General features: G+C 33.7%; 1 protein-coding gene across 2 annotated transcripts in view; it reads right to left on the reverse strand.

The window, feature by feature from the left end:
• Positions 1 to 479: 479 nt before the first annotated feature.
• Positions 480 to 22,780, reverse strand: part of EMC2 (ER membrane protein complex subunit 2) — a 52,336-nt gene continuing 30,035 nt past the window's right edge. The window contains exons 6-12 of one of the 2 annotated variants that reach the window (XM_082675268.1): positions 22,671 to 22,756; positions 22,461 to 22,520; positions 16,951 to 17,032; positions 16,026 to 16,136; positions 13,468 to 13,572; positions 4,161 to 4,248; positions 483 to 637 (exon numbers count right to left, since the gene is read on the reverse strand). In XM_082675268.1, coding sequence (XP_082531394.1) covers positions 4,162 to 4,248; positions 13,468 to 13,572; positions 16,026 to 16,136; positions 16,951 to 17,032; positions 22,461 to 22,520; positions 22,671 to 22,756 — 531 coding nt within the window. In that variant the 3' untranslated portion in view covers positions 483 to 637; position 4,161. Of the gene's footprint in view, positions 638 to 4,160; positions 4,249 to 13,467; positions 13,573 to 16,025; positions 16,137 to 16,950; positions 17,033 to 22,460; positions 22,521 to 22,670; positions 22,757 to 22,780 lie in introns of both variants that reach the window. The other variant, XM_082675269.1, reaches the window with a different exon arrangement.

A 22,780-nucleotide genomic window follows, 5' to 3' on the forward strand; every position in this document is an offset into this window, starting at 1 on the left:
TGAGGAAATTTGGCTGTAAAAAGAGAAAAATGGGTAGTGGCTGGAGTGGGACTGTGGAAATGAAGGAAGATGTTTTAAAAAGTGGTAGCAAACTGAGCATATTTTAGTGTTAACAGGAAGAATCTAGTTGAAATAAAAAAGAGAAGAGGTAATGAAGAAAAAAATAGTTTAAGGACAAATGTGAAGAAAAGACAAAGTTTTGGGAAGTCAGGAAGGGAGTGTGGCAAATTCATGAAGCTAAAGTATGGCTAAAGCATAAAAAATGAGGAAGACAGTGGTGGGAAATAGCTCAGAAAAGGGTAGGGCCAATTTCTTTTACTCTAAGAGGAAAAGAGGTGAATCTGGGCACAAGAATGTCATACTGGGTATGTTTTTATCTCATAACTTCTCTTTTTCTCTGTGAAACAGTAAGAGAGCCTTGTTAGTTAACTAGGGCTGCCTTAATAAAGTACACAGAGGACTGGGTGTCTTAAAACAACAGAAATTTATTTCATCACAGTTCTAAAGGCCAGAAGTCCAAGATCAAGGTGTCAGCAGGGTTGGTTTCTTCTGAGGAAACTCTCCTTATCTTGTAGATGGACATCTTCTCTTCATCTTCTCATGGTCCTTCAGCTGTATGTCTGTGTCCTAATCTCTCCTTATAAAGATATCAATCATATTGAATTAGGGCTCACCAATATGACCTAATTTTACTTAATGACCACTTTAAAGACTCAATCTCCAAATAAAGTCACATTCAGAGGCACCAGGGCTTAGAACTTCAAATATGAAATTTTGGGGAAGACACAATTCAGCCTATAAAAGAGGTTACTTGCCAAGAATGAGAAGAGAGATAGGATAAATTACAGGTTCAAAGTGAAAGAGGTTTGAAATAGTTCTAAATAGTTTGAAATACTTCTATTAACTATAAATGAAGTAACATCTTTAATGGGTAATTTTGTTTAAATTCAATTTAATTAAAACTGAAATTCTGACTTCATTATTCCATTAAAAAATTCTTTTACAAGCCAGAAAATCTGAATTCTAGTCCTTGCTCTGCTAACAAGCAATGTCCCTTAGATATATCTGGTTCTCATTTTTGTCAAGGAACAACCTATCAGAGACTAGACATATGCCTTAGAATATGCTAGAAGGAGCACTGACTTGGGAATGCCTGACATCCTGGTCCAATTACCTGCTCTGTCACAGAAGAGCTTAATTTCTCAGAACCTCACTTCCTCATCCTAAAATGCAGAACAACTAAATCTCTCTAAAGTCCCTCCTACACTCCTACTATAGTTCTTTGAATTTAAATGTTACTTTGAGAATAAAGGGATTATAGAATTAAAGAAAAAAAATTCTTCTAAATATTTGATAATAAAAATTGCATGCTTCCAACATACTGAAACATTGATTTTCCATTTCAACTTTTTCTACGTCCTCCTCTGTTCCCAAGTCAATATTATCCTCATGATTAAAGACACTCTAAATATGCTTTTTTCTCACCTCTGTTGGCTTAAATACTAGGTGCTGAGTTGGAACAAGATACTACTTCTTTTGTTACATGTAATTATCTACTTAATTTTAAATCATTGAATTCTAAAATAGCATCCCTAGCGTGTCTAAGATAAGAGTTTTGCATCTTAAAAAAAAAAGCTGAATGATGGATATATTAGTCAGAAACATATATGGCTAAAGTAACAAAAAATAAAAACAATGGCTTAACAATCAAGAGTTTATTTTTCTCATTTAGTTAGTGCAGAAGCTAGCAATTGCTCTTGTTGGTTCAAGTGTTCAGCCAATCAGGGACCCAGGCTCCCAGTAATCTTTCTACGGAACCATCTCTGAAATACAGCTTTAATTCTCATATTTGCTATTTCATGCTTGTAAGATGGCTATTATACCTCCAGGCTTGTTGTTGGCATTCATGGCCAGAAGAAGCAAAAAGCCTCAGCTCACAAAACTTTGACTTTTTAATTTGAAAGAAAGGTCCTTCCCCACAGCTTCTGTTCATTTCATTAGCCCTAATTAGGCCACATGCCCAGATTTTGGATATCTGCACTTTCAAATATGGTGGCCATGAGTCACATGCAGCTATTAAAATTAAAATTAAATAAAAAATTCCATTTCTCGGTTGTCCTGGCTACATTTCAAGTGCTTAATAGCCACATACAGCTAGTGGCTACCACATTAGGTAGCACAAATATGGAATATTTCCTTCAATGCAAAAAGTTCTGCCTTGGCATATCACGGACCATATGGAATGAAACCACTTCTCTTTCAGATCAATCATGATACTTCCCTTGGGGCTGAGGGTAAGGTCCAAACCTCGTGGAATAACAGGGATCTGTGCTCCTATCTGAACAATATAGGATACAGTTAACAAGGAAGAAGGTAAAAGCAGTTGGGTGGGCAATTGTCTGCCACAATGAGATTATCATTATATATAACTGAATTTTATAAATTATTACACATTAACAATGTACTTAATAAATAAAAGATTCCTGGCAAGGAGGTATTAAAATTAGAAAAAATAAAGTGAAACTAAAGGCTGACAGTTATAAGGGACACTAAATTACTTATTACAAAAATACTGCTAAAGTAAACACTACGCTAGTGACTCATGGGAGGAGATTAAAGGGAAGAAAGGTAGTGGAATAATATGTGGGCACTATTTTCTTTATAGCAAACAAATCTGAAATGTCTGATTGTGTTGAAAATGGTCACTAAATTCATGGGCAAAAACAGTGTATCTTGTGATAACAATTATTAATTTATAAGAATTATCTTCATATGGGAAGAGTTATTTCACATCTGCCCATTACTCAGGGCAAAATAAAATGAAAAAAACTGCAAAATGAAAGAATTAGACTAGATGTGGAGAATAATTTACTAACAGAATAACTCAAAAGGTTAAAAAGCTGATACTGACAATAGTTTTCTTCCTTAAGACTTCCAGGTTGTCAATTCTTCCATGATCTCCAATTTGTGCAAATAAAGCAATAACAAGCATGCTGGAGTCTCTGTATTATGTTGGTAATTAATTAATTAAAATTTATATATGTAGTTCTATATGTAATATATAAGTTATGTATATAAATTACAAACTAATATTAACAATATTTGCTCTGAATGAACAACTGCCTATTTTAAAAACTGATTTGTGTCTGAATAAAGTGGTTAACTCTCAAAGTTCTTTCTATTCTATTGCGAAACATGCAAAATACTGCTAAAGGTAGTGTAATGGTTGTTCACTATGAAAAGAGAAAAAAAGGAAAAAGAAATTCTAATTATTATTACTGAGGAGTAATGAGATATGAGAATTGTAAAAAATTTGCTTCTAAAGATAGTTTAGATATTCTTATTTTTCCCTAAAGTAAAAATAACTAAGCCACTGAAACCCCTTCATTCCTATTATCTATGCTCTCTAAAAATTATGCCTTTTACATAGAGTTGAAAGTTGGATAAATATTACTTTCATAAGGGTTAAATTTGAATATCATAACATACAGGAACCTTAAACCATTTTATAGGTAAAAAAAAATCTCAGTTATGTCCCATAGCAAAACAAAATTTTATAAAAAGATAGTGCTGAACTTTGGAGAATGATATATATTTTAATCAAGATTATCAGAATAACATTACAGCATATAAAATAATAGCCCACTGGAATACAGAGCGAAACCCAACCTGACGCTATAAAAAGAATGAAAATAATTTGCCAGCATGTTGCTTCTGTCACCTATATATGCTATGTATTTCCTATCACAAATAAAAAGGAGTTAACTAGAAATCGAGTTCTAAAACAATATAGTCACTCACTATTTGACTATAACAAAAAGAATCTAGAATTTTCATATGCAAGTTTAATAAATCATCAGTTTATTTAACAAGGTTATTTCTATATCAGATTGTGGTTTAAAAGCAGTTATATATGTATGATATGGAAAGAATGATGTACAATCAGTAAGAATCTTGTCAAATCTCTCTTCCATCGGCTTTCCCCATCTTCCTGCTTAGCAGTAAATGGCATTTTTAGGTTTATATAAACACATTCTTTACAACTGCCTTCTTAGCAGAAAATCAGTATATAAATAGCACTGGGCATCTAGTAAATAGGTCACAAACCAGTGAGCTCAATTTTACAGTTGTGAAATGTAATGTGAAAGAGTTTTTGAAACCTTAAGACTGGGTGATCTGCAGTGTTTCCAGCATGTCTTCGACTGCCTTGAGAGAGTATTTGGTTTCCTTCTTACTTCGACCTGCAAACTAATTTTTAGAAAATGCAATTAGGCTCAATTTCAGTGGCAGGTTCAAAATCACAGTCTTACTTTCAAATTGTTAGAGAGTTAACATTATCTATTTTATCACTAGCATGAAATCTGATATGTTCTTTTTCTTCAATAAAAAACAAAATTTGGGTTTTAAGGACATTTTCATTAAGGTTTCATCTTCAACTGACGTATATAAAAATTTCCGTGTGAAATTGGCCAGTTTAAATGTTTAAGTAGTATGATAACCTATAAAAACATTAACATGATTTTCAAACTGTACTCCCTCTTCAGACCAGAAAAGCTTTATGAAATTAAAAGCATAATTTAGAAATGAAATTTAGCTTATATTTATGTAGGAATGTGGACTACTTGTGTGGCCTCTAATCAACTTTTTACAATTTCAAACAAAGGTAAAATACAAATGTAAAGAAGTGTTATCAAACATTTTAGAGTTGCAAGAATTCTCCAAAACTACTTAGAGTGGGCTGCAATTTTTAAAAATTTCCCAGATTTATTAGTTGACTAGATAATATCATGTTTCTGCAGCAAAAACCTATCAAATAAAACTCTATGCTACATATTAAAGTAAATGTTTTAAAATATGCATTTTTAGTTTATTAAGTCATAATTTATTTTATAATACCAAATTGGGATTGGATTTTACAATAAAAACAAAATATAGTACATTAAATACTATCTTTGTACATTTAAAAGCAAATTCATGTGTATTAAATTCAATATAGTGCATGATAAGTGGGGAAAACACTGTTGAATACCCCATGCTGATTTCAAAATGAGTTTTCTAACTAGACTGCCAATTCCCATCATTTATCAGTTTGACTTAACACTACAGATTTACTAGATAACTATATATTCCTTGTTAAGGAAGGGGAAGGTTTATTATAACTATATTACCTGTTTTTCCCCTGGTTAAAGTATTAACATTTTCTATTAGCAACATACAGTATTTTCAAGTTAACATCTAAGCACTCAGTATACTTTCAAGTGACTGATCTTTCCTTCAAATATCAATGCTGTCTTAGGTACTTAGTACTTGATTTATGATGTGTTCCTTCTCTTTTGTAATTAACTTAATTTGGCAAACTTCTTGTGACCTGTTGAGAAAGATTAAGTGATCAAGCACAGGTAACATCGTAGAAGCAATAGGCTTCAGGAATTGGTAACCTGCCTCTGACCTCTCTGGCTGCAGCTTAACATTATGATTCTCCTATTTCCTAAACCATTAGCTTCTGTGGTTGAATCTTGATTTGATAGAGTAACTAAACGGGATTTCTAGAGGAAATGCCAGGGAAAGAGAAAAAGCTTCTTGTAAGAATCAAGATCACTTTGCCTTTCATAAGACATTATTAACTTAAGGAATTCAAATGCTGAATATACAGGCCATAATTTAAAAATATGGCAATAGCAACACCACATTTAAAACTCTGCCCTTTCATAATTTCCCTTGGTGAGTAAAGGATGTGGAGTGTGCTTATTACTCCTATTACCCAGTTGATAGAGTCACTTTCACAAGGACTTACCAAGAACAGAAAGCCTTTTCTTTTACTACTGCCTACCCAAAGTAAACAGGAATTGTCCTAATCAGATATTTAAAGGTCTAATTCTAAGAAAAAGCTTTTGATGGGTTGGGGGAAGGGGTACAAAATAGGACACCTAATTTTTTAAATGGAAAATAAAAATGAAAAATTTGTGTAGCGCTGAAATCATAGTATTTTAAAATATAGCATTTTTCTTGATTTGTATTTAAATGTAATAAAATAATAAATACAAATTTGTGATTTTTAAAATTAGCTAATTTTAGAAAACCACCTAAGATTGTATATCAACACTACTGACAACCAGTGCAATTTAGAATAAACCAAACGAACTTGTGTCAGAACAAATAAAAAGAAAGTTGGAAATATAAATCTATCACTTCAAATTTTACCTGACATGCAATTATTTTGTCTATTCTAGAATTATATGGCAATTTAACTGATTAAGCCGGAATCCTATTTTTCCCTCAAATCATGATTTAATTTTCTATTTCCCAAAAGGATAGTAACAGAATCACCTCTGCAATCACAAATAACATATGGATCACTAGCACAGACGAATTTAACAGAGTACCAAAGAAGCATTTATCTGGAAAATTACTGTGAGTAGGTTCACATTAAAGTTTTTCATGAGCATTAATCAAACTTGCCTGCCTCTACTGAACATGCTAAACCAATTACCTAATTGAAAAGCAAGTAGTAGCCATATTTTGTTTCATTAAGTAGAAACAAAGACAGAAAGCAGTTCTTAAAATCTCATTTTCTCTAATTTTTAAATGCCTAGAAAAACATTACAATAAGGAATACTTACTATACACTTTATACTTGTTTATATGCCTAGATATATAAAGTTCTCAATTAGATCCCAGAGATTTATTACTAAAATGTCAGTCTCTGAAAATTATACTTTTCCACATTAATCACAAATTCTGCATTTTTATTTTTCACACAGATTTTGCTTAAGTAAACTTTTTTCATAATTTCCTGATGGATCTTAAAGAAAACTAACCAGAAAACCACTCAAATAATAAAAAATTGCTTATCAAATTCAAAGGTCAATGATTTACCCATTGTGATAACTGGAGTAAGTTGGGTTAAAATTCACAAATTTACAGTTTGTGGAAAATAATATGGGTGGACAAAGTAATAAGATAAATAAAATGGAGAAGTGGATTGATGAATCTCAGAAACATGCTGAGTGAAAGAAGCAATGCACAAAAGGGTACATAATCTATGATCTCATTTATATATAAAGTTCTAGTACAGGCAAAACTAATTTATAGTGATGAAAATCAAATCAGTGCTAGTCTGCAGTGTGGAATGGGGCTGACTACAAAGTGGCAGAGGGGACCTTTCTGGGCTGATGGAAACTGTATGTCTTGAATGGGATAGTGGTGAGAGAGGAGTATACATTTGTCAAAACTCAACTATACACTTAAAATGTGTGCATGTTATTGTATGTAAACTATACCTCAATAAAGTGGATAAAAAGAAAAATAAACAGAAACAGAAGGATGGAACTATGGAGTTATACAAAAGTGTAATAAACTGCCAAATGACCACATATTTCTCTTCCGATTGAGAGGTGAAATATTATATCCCCTGTATCTGGGTTCACCATGTGACTTGTTTTGCTCAATGGAATATTAGCCATATGTGACACAACCAGAGGCTCTGGAGTTTGCCTGTTTGCTGCTCCTGGAACCCTGAAACCATCATGTGAATAAGTCCAAATTAGCTTGCCAAATGGGAAATACAAGGCCCAGCACCCCCAGCTGACAGAGAGCCAACCATCAGACATTTAAGTGAGGCCATCAACCACTAGCATAGAGGAGAAAAGAAAATAAGTCCACTATAGACCTGTAGAATTACTCAACTGAGCACAAGCCTACATGATACCTACAGATTCATAAGCAAATAAGTCGTTATTTTAAACCACTATGTTAGCAAAAGGCAATAGATACAAATATTTATGAAATCTGATTCACATGAAGAAAATCACCAACTTCTGTAGAAAAAGAATAGAGATGAAAATTTCAAAAGCAACAAAAGATTTTATTTAAAACCCGTTACGGGGACTTCCCTGGTGGTCCAGTGGTTAAGACTCTGCGCTTCTACTGCAGGCGGCACAGGTTCGATCCCTGGTTAGGGAACTAAGATCCTGCATGCCACGCAGCGCAGCCAAACAAAAACAAAAATAAACAAAAAAAATGTTACTAGTGTCTAGAAGCAAAAATAAATTTTGCATGATGGGTGATTCCTAATTGAGAGGTATTTTAGGCTGCTATACAGAAACCTGACATTATCAACTGAGAGATGTTATCTTTTTGGAGTGGTATCCAAGATGACAGAAACTTACAAAAATTCCTTATACTATCCTTTCCCTTAGAGTCAAGAAAAGGCAAATCATACCTTCAGGAAAGATGTGTAAAACATCACTGGGTACTATGGAGTTTATGGTGCCAAAGTCAAAGACTGAAGAGCACAGATGATATTCTCAGAGCTCTTTCCAAAAACACTGAGACTTTACAAAATAAGTCTATGAAAAGAGAATGGATCTAATAAGACAATTTAAAAAAATTTGTTTAAAGAGAATGGCAGGGAGGGAAAATATTACTAACAAATAGGGTTTGGATATATGAGCAATGACTTAAAATATCGAAATGATGGATTCATGTCTAATGGTAAAGTGCATCTCATATGGCAGGGAAGGGCATGCTTGCCTGGTCTTGCATTACTGAAGAGACAGTGAAAACGAGGAAAAACAAACAAACAAACAAAATGAAACTCTAAATTTAGTTACTACGGAGAGCTTTGGGTCTGAAATGAAAAAGGAAACAAGTGAGGGTAGGATATCACTTGTTCACATGAGAAAATAACTAAGAAGGGAGTTGGAAACTATAATTACAGTTTTAGAAACATTTATACCTGACATCTCTTTATAAAGGCAGTATATTGTGGCCATTAAGAGCATCAAACTTGGAGTCAGGCTGCCTAGGTTTGAAAATCGCTCCTGTTCATATCCAGTTATATCACCTTGGAGAAAGTTATTTAATCTTTCATGCCTTAATTTCCTCATTTGTAAAACAAGAAAAGTACCTATCTTATAATAAATTTTGTTTGCTATTATAACTGTTATTGTTGTTACTGCTATTGTAATTGCAATAAAAATAGCAGACATAATAAAGTGAACTTACAGCATGCAATTAGTAAACACAATATAAGGTGTATTACTGTGATATGGTAAAAAGTATGTATCAACTCCTTTAATACTCAGAAAACTTTTATTATGTCCATCTTGCAAATGAAAAGCCAGGCCCAGAGATGGTATGTAATTTGTCCATGGCCACATGTCAGAGCCAAACTTGGAAGCCAGATGATACAGGCTCGCGCATCTGTGTTCTCTCTCAACTATTATAAGGTAGCAGCTTTCATAGAATGGGACTCATGACAGAATACAGAGATAGAAACACTGGAAAGCTATGCAGGGGGGAACAGACCTCTATTTTCACATAATACATAAAAATCAGTTCCAAATGGATTGTGGATCTAAATGTGAAAAGTAGAAGAAAAAAAACTCCAAAGACACACAAGATTATCTTTATGACCATCAGTAGCAAATGATTTCTTAAGCAGAACATAAAAGACAAACCATAAAGGAAATGAACGATTAGGGTGAAGATAATCTTCAAAACTTTCTTCATCAAAATCATTTGAGAGTGATTGCAACTAAGGAGTTAAAAAGATCTGCTACACATATAATGAACAAAGGGCCCATAATCAAAAAACTAAAAAACAAAATAAAAAGTCATAAACCAATGAAAAACATAGACTTCATGAAAGAAGATATCCAAACAGCCAATAAACATATGAAAAAGTGTTCAACCTCACTGGTCATCAGGGAGATACAAAACAAAACCATGAAGACACCACTACACATACACCAGAATGACTATAATTACAAAAACTGACAGAAGGATGTGTTGGTGAAAATGTGGAACTATGAGAACGCTCAAACACTGCTGGTGGGACTATAAACAAGTAATCTGGAAAACCAGCTTTATCTACTTCAGTTAGATATATATAAATCCTATGACACAGTATTTCCACTCAAAGGTATACACCCCTAAGAAGTACATGTACATATACACCAAGAGACTTGTACAGCAATATCAGTGTAGTATTATTCATAATAGCCCCAAACAGGAAATAATCCAAACGCCTATCAACAACTGAATAAAGAGGCTTCCCTGGTGGCACAGTGGCTGAGAATCCGCCTGCCAATGCAGGGGACACAGGTTCGAGCCCCAGTCCAGGAAGATCCCACATGCTGTGGAGCAACTAAGCCCATGCGCCACAACTACTGAGCCTGTGCTCTAAAGCCCGCGAGCCACAACTACTGAGCCTGCGTGCTGCAACTACTGAAGCCCGTGTGCCTGGAGCCTGTGCTCTGCAACAAGAAAAGCCACCACAATGAGAAGCCCACACACTGCAAAGAAGAGTAGCCCCCGCTTGCCACAATTAGAGAAAGCCCGTGAGCAGCGACGAAGATGCAACACAGCCAAATATAAATAAGTAAATAAAATAAATTTTAAAAAACTGAATAAATAAATTATAGTATGTTCATATAATAGACTACAGTACAATGAAAATGAATGAACTACAAACTTAAAGATAAAACTCATAAATCATGCAATAGGCCAGACAAAAATAAATACATACTGTATGATTCTATAAATTTCAAAAAAAAGCCAAAACTATGGGATTATAAATTTGTACTTTTGAGGAGAATACAAGGAGTAGAATTTGAAAGAAGGTACCAGGAAGGTTTTGGGGTGCTGTAATGTTTCTATTTATTGACCTGGATACATTTACTTGTATAATTCATTGGAATGTATCTTTGTGACTTGGGTTCATTTTTCCATGTATGTTATAATTTAATAAAAATTGATTTTAGAAATATAGTCATGCCAGGTCAAAAAAAGCACTCTCTGAGCAGCTAGTTGTTTCTCAAAAATATCTTAAAAACAATGATGTAGTTTGCACACTACTATTTTCATATTATCCAAGTCTTATTTATTTATTTATTTATTTTGCGGTATGTGGGCTTCTCACTGTTGTGGCCTCTCCCGTTGCGGAGCACAGGCTCCGGACGCGCAGGCTCAGCGGCCATGGCTCACGGGCCCAGCTGCTCCGCAGCATGTGGGATCTTCCCGGACCGGGACACGAACCCATGTCCCCTGCATCGGCAGGCGGACTCTCAACCACTGCGTAACCAGGGAAGCCCCCAAGTCTTATTTTTAAATCACAAACTATCCCTCCCTCCCTCGCAACCCCCAACCCCCAAGCCTACTCTGTGTGGAACCCCTCGAGCCATCTCAAACTCCATTTGAAGAAGCATAGCTTAGCTAATATTTATAGATATTCTGACTTGCAATATGCCAACAGAACCAACATTCTCTATTATATATAATAAAACTACACAAAAGTGACTAAATGGTGTGATCACAGGGCACTGAATTGTTTTAATCTCCCCAACCAGGAGTACAAAAACAAAGAAAGAAACAGCACCAAAACCAAGACCAAAATAAGAGGAAACAAACCCAACAAAGACATCTTTCAAAAAAAACTATATTGCAGGCAATCCTTCAAAACCCTAGAAGGTTGTTATACCACCAACAGTAGCAGGACCTACAAAAGCTCAACAGCTATGTGGTAGGCACTACAGGATGGAAAAGAGGACAACCTACTACTCTATAAGCCACCGAAGTAAAAAAAAAGTATGAATTGATGCAATGGCTTGCAAAACTAGGACAGTCTCATAGGCTCCAAATCTAAGTATAAGAAACTGCATGCAGGGCTTCCCTGGTGGCGCAGTGGTTGAGAATCTGCCTGCTAATGCAGGGGACAAGGGTTCGAGCCCTGGTCTGGGAGGATCCCACATGCTGCGGAGCAACTAAGCCCGTGAGCCACAACTACTGAGCCTGCGCATCTGGAGCCTGTGCTCCGCACCAGGAGAGGCTGCGATAGTGAGAGGCCCCGTGCACCGCAATGAAGAGTGACCCTCGCTTGCCACAACTAGAGAAAGCCCACGCACAGAAACAAAGACACAACACAGCAAAAATAAATAAATAAAATAAATTAATAAACTCCTACCTCCAACATCTTCAAAAAAAAAAAAAAAACACTGCATGCAAACGTGACCTTAAAACCTCAAAATCTCTGAATTATCCAACAAATACCCTCTTCCAAAAGGAAAAAAACCTCAAACTGAAAGAAAACTACAGAAACTGAAACCAAATTTCACAGGGCAGAAACACTGGGGTTAAGAGGGAGAGATGGTTCAGATAAGGGGAGAAGGGGAGGGTGGGAGGTAGTGATGCCCAGAGGCAGAAAATCCCAGAAGAAAAAACAACAACAACAAAATGTAACATTTAAAACTGAGAACACCACCTCAAAATTCAAGATCTGTAGACCGGTAGGGGTAGAACACAGGGAGGCCTGCAGCCAGAAAAATCATTCTGAACCTGACCTAGTTCTAAGAAAGACTAGATATATAGAGAGGTCATATTTGAGTTCTCTGTAACAAAGAAGAGGAAACATATAAATTACCAGAAAAAAAAGAAGAGAATAAAATATAGAAAATGACAGACAGATTTGAAAAAAAAATGAATGATAAAAGGAAGTGTGAAAGGAGATCCAATAAACTTATAGTTAGAGACCTGAAAAAGAAAACTTAAGGAATCAAGCAAAAAAAATTCAAAATCATAATTCTAAAAGCAACTTTCCTCAAATTAAAAGAGGACTGAATCCAAATATTAAAAAGGTCTATAGTGTATTTGGGAAGACCGATCCAAGAATATCAACAAAACATTATCATAGTGAAACTATTGGATTTTAAAGATAAAGAAAAAAATTCCTTTGGGCAACCTGACAAAAAGTGCAAGTCACTTATTAGAGAAAGAAAATCAGGATGGCATGAAACTTGTTGACAGCAATATTTTATCCTAAAAAAAAAGGAACAATATGCTTAATACTTAGGTAAATGTATTTAATAGCAAAGGATGTATAAAAAGTCAAATTGTCCTTCAGATATAAAGACTATAGACGGATAAGTTACAAACATGAAAGATGTAAGAAGATGAGTTTTTCCATGAGTCTTTCCTGAAGAATCTCCTTAGGGATGAGCTTCAGTAAACTAAAATATGAGGGGAGATGTTTCAGATAAGATCTGACTGTAAACAGAGTACATAAACTTTGTTATATAGTCTTGTTAGTTTACGTTTAGGATTTTCTTCCTCTTTTTTTATTATTTGAGATATCTCTGATTAATAATACACTCACAGACCCAATCTGCCTGTGAAATACATCATGAAATTTATCCTTTCTGGATTTTTACAATTACTTTTTTTTATTTGCCAAATGTAGAACTACTGAGATGATAATGCTCATTATGGGATCATAATAGTAACAGACTCCTGTTACTATTTTACTAAAGTAAAACTACTATTTTACTAAAGTAAAAAACATTTGATAAAGACCCAAAAGCACAAAAGTTCAATGATAGACATCTAGCTTTGTAGTTTGTAGAAACATAAACAACAACTAAGAAATACATTAACTGATCTTTGTCATAATATAAAATTATCGATACTAACCTGATAAGCTCTGTTTATTTGACTAGCTGCCCAACTAGCATATTTCATGTTGTCCTTTTTTGTTTTTGCACTTGCTTTTGGATTAGAAGCAATATGACTTGCAGACTAAGAACAAAAAAGAAACATCAAAAACAATACTCCTTTGATGTAGCCAAGACAATCAAAAACATGTAAGGGTCATAATTGCAATGGGCTGATAATAAAGTTTTTCAAAACTGTATCAACACAATTTTTAAAATAAAATAGAGCTGAATGAAATTAGTGAAATGAAATGAAAATATATTTTAAAATGGAGAATAATCCAAGATAGTAGGAAGAGAATGGATACCTTAAATAATATCTAAAATTATTTTATTACCTGTCTACCACAGCCCTTGAAGGTAAAATTCCATCATCATTTAAATACTGTAGGATATTACTGGTGCTATTTCTTATTACTGAATTACTTCAACTTTTCTATGTCAGAATTATAGAATTACTGAATATTAATATAAGGAACCTCAAAAATAATTTAGTCTAACTTCCTACATTAACAGGTGAAAAAAAAATTAAGTCCAATAGGAGTGAACTGACTTAACCAAAGTAAGTTAACGAAAGTCTTACAAGTAGAAAGAGATCATCACTTCCAACCTATTTCTCTTTTCACTACACTGAGAGTTTCCAAACTATGTTCCAAAGAACCAATTAGAGCCATCATCTCCTTTTTAAAGATGTATTTAAACAAGGGATTGTTAAACTGGGATCCATGCAAGAATCTGTAGACCCTCAAAATCATATTCTTATTTTTAATTGTATGTATTTCTGGGGAGAGAAAGATACAAATTTTATCTTATGCTTAAATATATCTTAAGAAGCTCTGTCCATGTGGTTTCTTTAATGCCTAGCCTGTGTTATATGCTTTTTCCTTCTGTCTCCTTCTCTGCCACTAAGGAATTTATATGCCAAAATCTGATTGCAGTAGTTAAGAGAATGATTCTGGAGTCAACTGCCTGAGCATCATTTAGCAGCTCTGTGTCCATCCTGGGGCAAATTAATCAGGACTCTCTGTGCCTTGGTTTCATTTTCTGTGAAATGGTAGTAGTAATAGTACCTTCTAAAATAGTTGATATAAAGATGTAATGATTTAAAATAAAAAAGAGAGCTCATAACAACACCTGACACATAAAGTGCTATGTATTTTTACTATTATTAATAATTTATTTATTTTAAAAAATAGTATTTATTTGGTAAAAGAGACACTGTTACCATACTGTACCTACAAGCTGTTACAACTGGCACTAGTAGAATCCAGAAAAAATTTTTTGAAATCCCTTTAATCTGTTTTCTAATTATATTTTGCCATTTCTTTGCTAAAAATTATTTCATTTACGTTTCTTCCTGCCTCCATTTCTGCAATCAATCCTTTTCACTGAGCTCCAACAAAATATTCATCCGAAAGTCCATGAAAAGACTAGGATAAATTAAAATTTCAAAGGACTGGCCTATTAAAGAAGTTTATTTTTCTAGTCATTCTGACTGTAGAAAGGAGCTCATTTTATATAAATTTGAAGTTCATTAAATTCTTCCTCTATTTCCCATAGCTCTTGTTAACTGACTTTTTCTAAGCTCATCATTTAGCATACATAAACAAAAGAAATATTTAATTACATGCGTACCACACTGTTTTTCTATACCATAAAAAAAGTTTTAGTTTGGCATCAGAGATTTTATTTCTAATATGTCTTTTATAAACATAGTTTAAAAATATCTCATACAATTATAATTTAAGGTAAGAAATAAAATATTGGGCATGAACCCAAGAATAACAAAACAATCAAGAAATACAACGGGCTTCCCTGGTGGCGCAGTGGTTGAATGTCCGCCTGCCGATGCAGGGGACACCAGTTCATGTCCCGGTCCAGGAAGATCCCACGTGCAGCGGAGCGGCTGGGCCCGTGAGCCACGGCCACTAAGCCTGCGCGTCCGGAGCCTGTGCTCCGCAACGGGAGAGGCCACAACAGTGAGAGGCCCGCGTACCGCAAAAAAAAAACAAAAAAGAAGGAAATCACTTTGGGCTTCCCTGGTGGCGCAGTGGTTGAGAGTCCGCCTGCCGATGCAGGGGACACGGATTCGTGCCCCGGTCCAGGAAGATCCCACATGCCGCGGAGCGGCTGGGCCCGTGAGCCATAGCCACTGAGCCTGAGCATCCGGAGCCCGTGCTCCGCAACGGGAGAGGCCACAACAGTGAGAGGCCCACGTACCGCAAAAAAAAAAAAAAAAAAAGAAATACATAATATAGCTTTGTATCTGTTACTATTTAATTTCATAAAGGCAGATTTAAATTCTGATATAGTAAAAGATAATTGACAATAAAATGTCAAATAGCTGGGATATATTAACATTTAAAAATATAACTGCCTTACAACCTATTGCTCATAATTAACTAGAGGATAGAGGAAAAAAATCATATGCTTATCAATGAAATACAAAAAAGAAAAGAGGGAAGTGATTAACTGGGACGGTTAACGGACTTTAAATGACATTTCATAAAATAACATTAAACATGCACCTCAACTCACCATGTAAAGTCCAAACAAAGCTCTCATATTTCTGTTGTTCAGTTTCAATGCCTGTGCAAAATACTTTCTTGAAAGTTCAAGATTTTCAAGTCCACCTTGGGTATATTTAACCTGTTAAAAATTACGGAGTGCTGAAACCTGTTTATTTTACTACTTTGAAATATAGCATGTTTCATCATACCATAGGCATTAGTAATTGAAACAGATATTCTGTAAACAAATGCAAGATGTTAAAAGAATTCATCTTAAAGTTGTTAAAGCTAATCTAAACTTTAAAGCATAACCTACCCTCCAGAATCATTATATTCTATGAACATTAAGATCACTGAGCTTTTAAAATAAAAAAATGCTGCCAATATAAAAAAGGCAGTATAATTTCTATTTCAACTGCCTTCGAAATGCTTCACAACTTTATTTTCTATTACTAGTATTATAAAACTAGACTTCATAGTGAATTGTCCTTTCCTAGTTGCACTGACATTCCTTAATGATGAAGTCCTTTTAACCTTATAGAATTCAATTGTACTGCTATTCTTAACAGTTAATCAAATAAGATAAATACTTCCTACTTTCCAAAATACTGACCTTAATATGAATTTCCTAGAATATGGATGTAAAAACTGTAATCACTGTAAAATGCCTTAAAGTCCATTAAATGGCGATAACTGTGATATAATTCATAATTAAGAAAGAATACAGTATGCAATTAGAAAAACAAAGAATTTCACTATTTTAAATAAGTGCATTTAACTGAAAAGTCAGTATTTCCATTATAGTATTAAAAATTTTACTCCCATAAATCAATTTTCATCACATCTTACATATTTATATACTTGCCTAACGTTAACGACATATTCTTAGTTCCATAATAATACCCATACCAACAAAAATAAAATCACATACAATTGTTTTTGAAAATACTTACTTCAGCATACTGCTGACAGTATAAGTGGTTGTGTGGATTAGTCATCATAAGCTCCTCTAAACAAAACGCCGCTTTAGCATAGCTGAAAAACATCAAGGAGTTAATTTTAAAAGTCATAAATTTTATGTCAGTTACACCTTAAAATAATTTAAAAACAATTTTAGTGATATTACACATTTTATTCCCAAAATACTTTAAATACCTTTATTAATAAAGTACCTATCTTGAATTCATAAATATGAATATCATATTTTTTAATGAAATGAATACACAGAAGCTTAAATCCTAAAGCAGCCTGTGAACTATCAAGAGATATTACATTTTTCTTTTTTTCTTATTTTTTTATGTATGTATGTATGTATGTATGGCTGCGTTGGGTCTTCATTGCAGTGCGCGGGGCTTTCTCTATTTGCACCAAGCAAGGGTTACACAGTGCGCGGGCTTCTCATTGCCGTGGCTTCTCTTGTTGCGGAGCATGGGCTCTAGGCGCGCAGCCTTCAGCAGCTGTGCCACATGGCCTCAGTAGTTGTGGCTTGCGGGCTCTAGAGCACACAGGCTCAGTAGTTGTGGCGCACAGGCTTAGTTGCTCCACGGCATGTGGGATCTTCCCGGTCCAGGGCTCGAACCTGTGTCCCCTGCATTGGCAGGCAGATTCTTAACCACTGTGACACCAGGGAAGTCCCGAGATATTAAATTTTTAAAACTGGGTCACTAGGATGACATCCAAACATAATTAACAACACAGGCTTCAAGATCTTGGATCAGGTTACATATAAAATAGGTTCTACAAGTCCACTGATCATTTAATAAAATATTCAAATAGTTAAAGTGTAATGAGGAAATAAACACTAAATATTCTCTATTCACTAAAAATCCTTTACAGACATATCCCACATATTCTATTACAAAGACTTTTCATTATTTAAGGTTACTGTCAAATACAAAGTTATTAAGTTATGAATTTCTAAACCCATGAAAAACAGATCAAGTTAGTGGTTTTGATATGCACTCTACTACTATTTAATCATGTGGTAGAGAAACAAAATCTTTACTGAAAACCTAAGGAGAAAACTGCTGCAAAGGGTTCTGGAAAAATAGTTTTATACCACATGACTATAATTCTCCTTAATGTATTTTATATGTTTAAGCCCTGTGAATATCCTTCCTATTTACAGGAAATCCTAAAGAACACAGGTCTTGTAAGATTCAGTCCCAGTGAGGAGGTTATGACATTACAACAGAAAAAGGCTACCTACAGTTATTTTTGACATCTGTCACCAATATACAAAGGTATCTATTTTACACTAATGTCTGATATACTTAGTTTTCAAAATATATACGTTGCAGTTTCAAACATGTGAAATATTGACTAATAATAGCTAACTTTTATTAGGTACTCATTATGTATCATGCACTTCTCTAGGTGTGTTACAAATATTAATTCATTTAATCCCACCAAAACCCTAGGAAGTAGGCAGACAGCCTACACTCTTAACCACAATGCATACTACCTATATACACTACACATCAGGATGAAAAATCGAGGTGGTGATGGTAGTGATGAATATGTCAACGGTAACATAAGAACAGGTACAGCAATCAAACCCAAAGGGCCAAAGGAACCAAAAACACCCTGCAGATTAGCCCCAAATCACAGCATTTTAAACTTATGAAGGACCTTATATATAATTCTCATCAAAGATCATGCTGCTATTTAGCCCTTTTCATATTTATGCCCAAAACCTAGTATTGGTTCTTGACATATGATAGCTATATAATGAATGACTGAACAAATGACAGTAAATGTGTAGAACAAAAGTATTGTGACTACCTATCTGATATTTATTCATCATTGTGTAGAAGGGGAAGTTGTCTCTACCTTAAACACCAGCTTCATCAGAAAGATAGTTCCCTTCTAAATGTGTTCCTTTACGGTAACGCCAAAAATTCATATTAATGCTAAGAATAAATGTTCTTAGAGATTTAAATGGGTTGAGCAGAACAGTGACTCTGATTCTTATATAACATAATGTAAGATAAAATGGGCAGAGAGGAGTTTCTAATGAAAAATGAATGCCAAGATACTTTTCTCAAAAATTATTTAGTATCACATACGAGGGGATACCTTCCCCCAATTTTACAAAATATAAAATCAAATTAATTTTGTGGATAAAGTATAGAATCAAATAAACTTAGAGCTGGAAGGAGTGAGAAATGGTCTAATCCAGTTTTTCTCAGCCAGGGGTACACAAGAGTATTAAGCCATACAAAAGTGATTTGAGTGATGACTATTTTCTCAGTTCTCCCAAGATGGTACATAGCCAATACCAATGCAGATATATAAAGAAATTAATTCATTACATACAACTCATGAGACTAAGATTTAGGGAGTCAAAATAATTGGAATCCATTTAAAATAGAATAACCACTATTATTACTACATTAGAGTCAGTAACTAAAGCTTTTGAAGTTCTTCTGTTCCTCACAAAAGCATATGTATAGGTTATAATATTTGTTCCTTGACTGCTTTATCAACATTGTGATTTTTCCTTACAGGATTCTGATAATTCCCTTTGTTATAGAATTTTATAGTAAGGCTGTCCCTGCAATAATCACAATCATAATCAATCTTTACTAAACTGCTCCCTGCTGATATAACATCTATTTTTAACTACAAATCAAGTACAAAAAAATTCAGTATCTTTGTTTAAAATACATATTTTTGTTTATAATATGTACTGTGGGTTAAGGCATAAATCATGACAAATTTTTTATACTTAGAGCAAGTGTCTCAATGTGATCAACTGGTGTGACATATACCACTAGAATAACTGTATCTAGAATTTATAAATCAGAAGCAAATTTAAATAAAAATAACTTAAAGACATAAAAAAAGTATGTGGCAGAATTCTATATCCCCTTTTCTCTCTATAAAATCACTGAATAGACTTATATGAACAGTCTACTGTGGAAATTTATTTGGAGTAAAAAAGTCTACATCTAGATTCGCAATGCTGCCTGTGACTTACTATAACTATTAATATGAAGAAAAGAATGTCAAAATATTAAATATATCAAGCAATTCCTAAATTGGTTCATTTTTGCCACCAGGTCCACAAAACTGTGGTAAACTGACATTCCACAGTAACTTACTACTTGTACCAACAATACCCTACCGAAGACAATGACTTGCTCAAACAAGTTAAATGAATTAAGTGAACATTCTAATTTTCATACAGTTTCAAAAAATCTGAAGACATTTATTTCCACTCACTGTAAATCTGAATATCCCTTCTAAGTGTTCAATTAGAAAAAATAAACAGACATTGTGTAAGTAACTAGCTTCAAGACCAAAAAGAGTTTTGTAATACAAGATAAAAGGGTAGGCAGAATGTAAGTATCATTTCCCATGAAAAGAAACTATTTTTCAGGTGCTTTTCTGTCTTTGTATCTCTTGATTTCTTGTGATTCTTCAGTTCATTTCTCTTAAATGTACATCCAACTCTATCTCAATAAACTCTTTAGAGATGCAAAACAAAGCAAAACTGAATGTGGCTATTACAAGGTGAGGCAAATAATAAATTTAATGATAGGTTAAAAGTAAAGTATAACCTATTTGAGAACTAAATATAGAAATATTACAAATACATGTAAAAAGGTAAAATTGATAAAGAAGTAGAAGAAAAAAACAGATATATATTTATATAGTTCTTAGAGGACAGAAAACCTGAAAGCAATATAAATTGATATATCTGACCATCTAAAAATATAAAGTTTCTATAAGTTAAAAAAATCAATATTAAAAAGACATAATAAACAAGGATATATTCTTGACAGGACAAAGGCTCATATCATTTACATAAAGAGCTCTTAAAAAACGTGTAACCAATTTTCACTTATCAAAATTTGCAAAGATTAGAAAGAATAGTAGCACCTGGTGTTGTTAAGTGGACATTCTAATAATTGCTAATGTGAGAGTAAACTGACACTACCTTTCTAGTGCACATCTAGGAATGATTTATCAAAACCACTGAAAATGTGCATATCATTTAATCAAGTAATTCTACTTCTAAGAATTTAGCCCAAGGAAAAATTTAAATAAAGATAATCATTATATGTATGTGTAACTGAATCACTTTGCTGTATACCTGAAACTAACACAACATTGTAAATCAACTACACTTCAATAAAAACAAAAACAAAAACAAAACCCTAAAAAACAAACAAAACAATACTGAGCCTCCAATCTATGAATTTGGTATTATTTAGGTGTTCTTTAATTTCATTAATTAATATTTTATAGTTTCCAGCATACAAATAATTTACATTTTAATAAAATACTTTATAAATGTTGACTTTAAAACAATGAAAAATAGAAACATTACCACTTAACCAAATACACTACCACTCTTACATACGTAAGAGAAAGCTAAGTATATTTACAAATATGATCATACAAGCATCCAAACATGGTTCAGGAAATAACTTCCAAACAAAAAACAAAGAGAATCTGATAGCCAGCATATATAATAGAGAAATGAAAAATGGTTCCCAGAATACAGTACACATTCATTAAGTGACATTTTATTTTCGCCGCCACTTTTATTAGAATTACACAGATAATACATTAACTCTATTTCACATACATATATACCCCTGAGAAAAGGCAAGAGACAAGTATCTTCATTCGATATTATTTCCTATGTCAGCTATTTGTACTATGAGGATGAGGTTAAGTATTCTAAGTATTCGTGCACAGTAAGAATATGTGCATGAGAATCTGATTCTGTTCTCTGAAAAGGAAGGAAAGAAACAATGTGATATACTTCAGACTCCTCACTAAGAAAAAAGGGGAAAAAAAGCCTGCCTCTAGATAGAGGTTAGCGTTAATGCTGTGATATTAGAAAACTTGCGCTAAGACTGGGCTAATCCTCTCACACTGGGATTTCCTCCTGTCACTGCAATAAAAAAAAGCTAACAAAAACATTAAATATCCAATAAGCAAGTTCCTACAGCATTCAACATTCTTGATTATTCTTGGTTTTTTACCCAGGCAACAGAATGCTTCTACTTTGGAAGAGTTGATTCTCTTAGCACTAAGGCTAATAAATGCATACAATTGACAGAATTTTTAAACAGCAGGGAGTATAATACTCTTTGTATGTAAGAACAATTTAAATTCTAAAAATTCACAATTTTGATTCACTAAAAATAACCTTAGCTCAGCACATACATGCCTTTCTAACTCCAAAGAATGCCATCTGTATTTGAAAGAAAACTCATTTCCCAAACAAAAATAATTTAGCAAAACACAAATGACCTACTTAAAGCAATTCACATATTATAACCAACAAACTGTCGATTTGTTTTTCTTCATTTATTTATTTTGCTAATTTAAAATGACGTGATTCATACCTCTCACCAATCCTTTAGAAACTACTATGCCTTCTGAACTTATATAGTGATGAAAATTGCACTCCTTAACGAAATTTTATGTGTTAACGACTTACTCATGTTCATTGATATAAAGTTCTGCAAGTTCATGCCAGGCTTCTTGGTCTCCAACAAATCTGGTGAGAGGAAAGGGAAAAAAAGTAAGTGTGTAGATATTCTATAAATGAACAGCATGGAGGCAAAAAGGAAAATCAAATGCAAATTCCATTTTAATTAAAAAAGATTTATCAGAATAACAAAACACAATCCTCTTGTAAGACACTCACTGTTCCAGATACTCATTCAGTTCCCGAATGGCCTCCACATTTTTCCCCTGGGCTTTTCGAATGGCAATCTTACGCTTTCTTGCAGCCTGTGGGTTGACATTAATAAAGGA

The sequence above is a fragment of the Grampus griseus genome (assembly GCF_964374135.1).
Source record: "Grampus griseus genome assembly, chromosome: 17".
Classification (NCBI taxonomy): domain Eukaryota; kingdom Metazoa; phylum Chordata; class Mammalia; order Artiodactyla; family Delphinidae; genus Grampus; species Grampus griseus.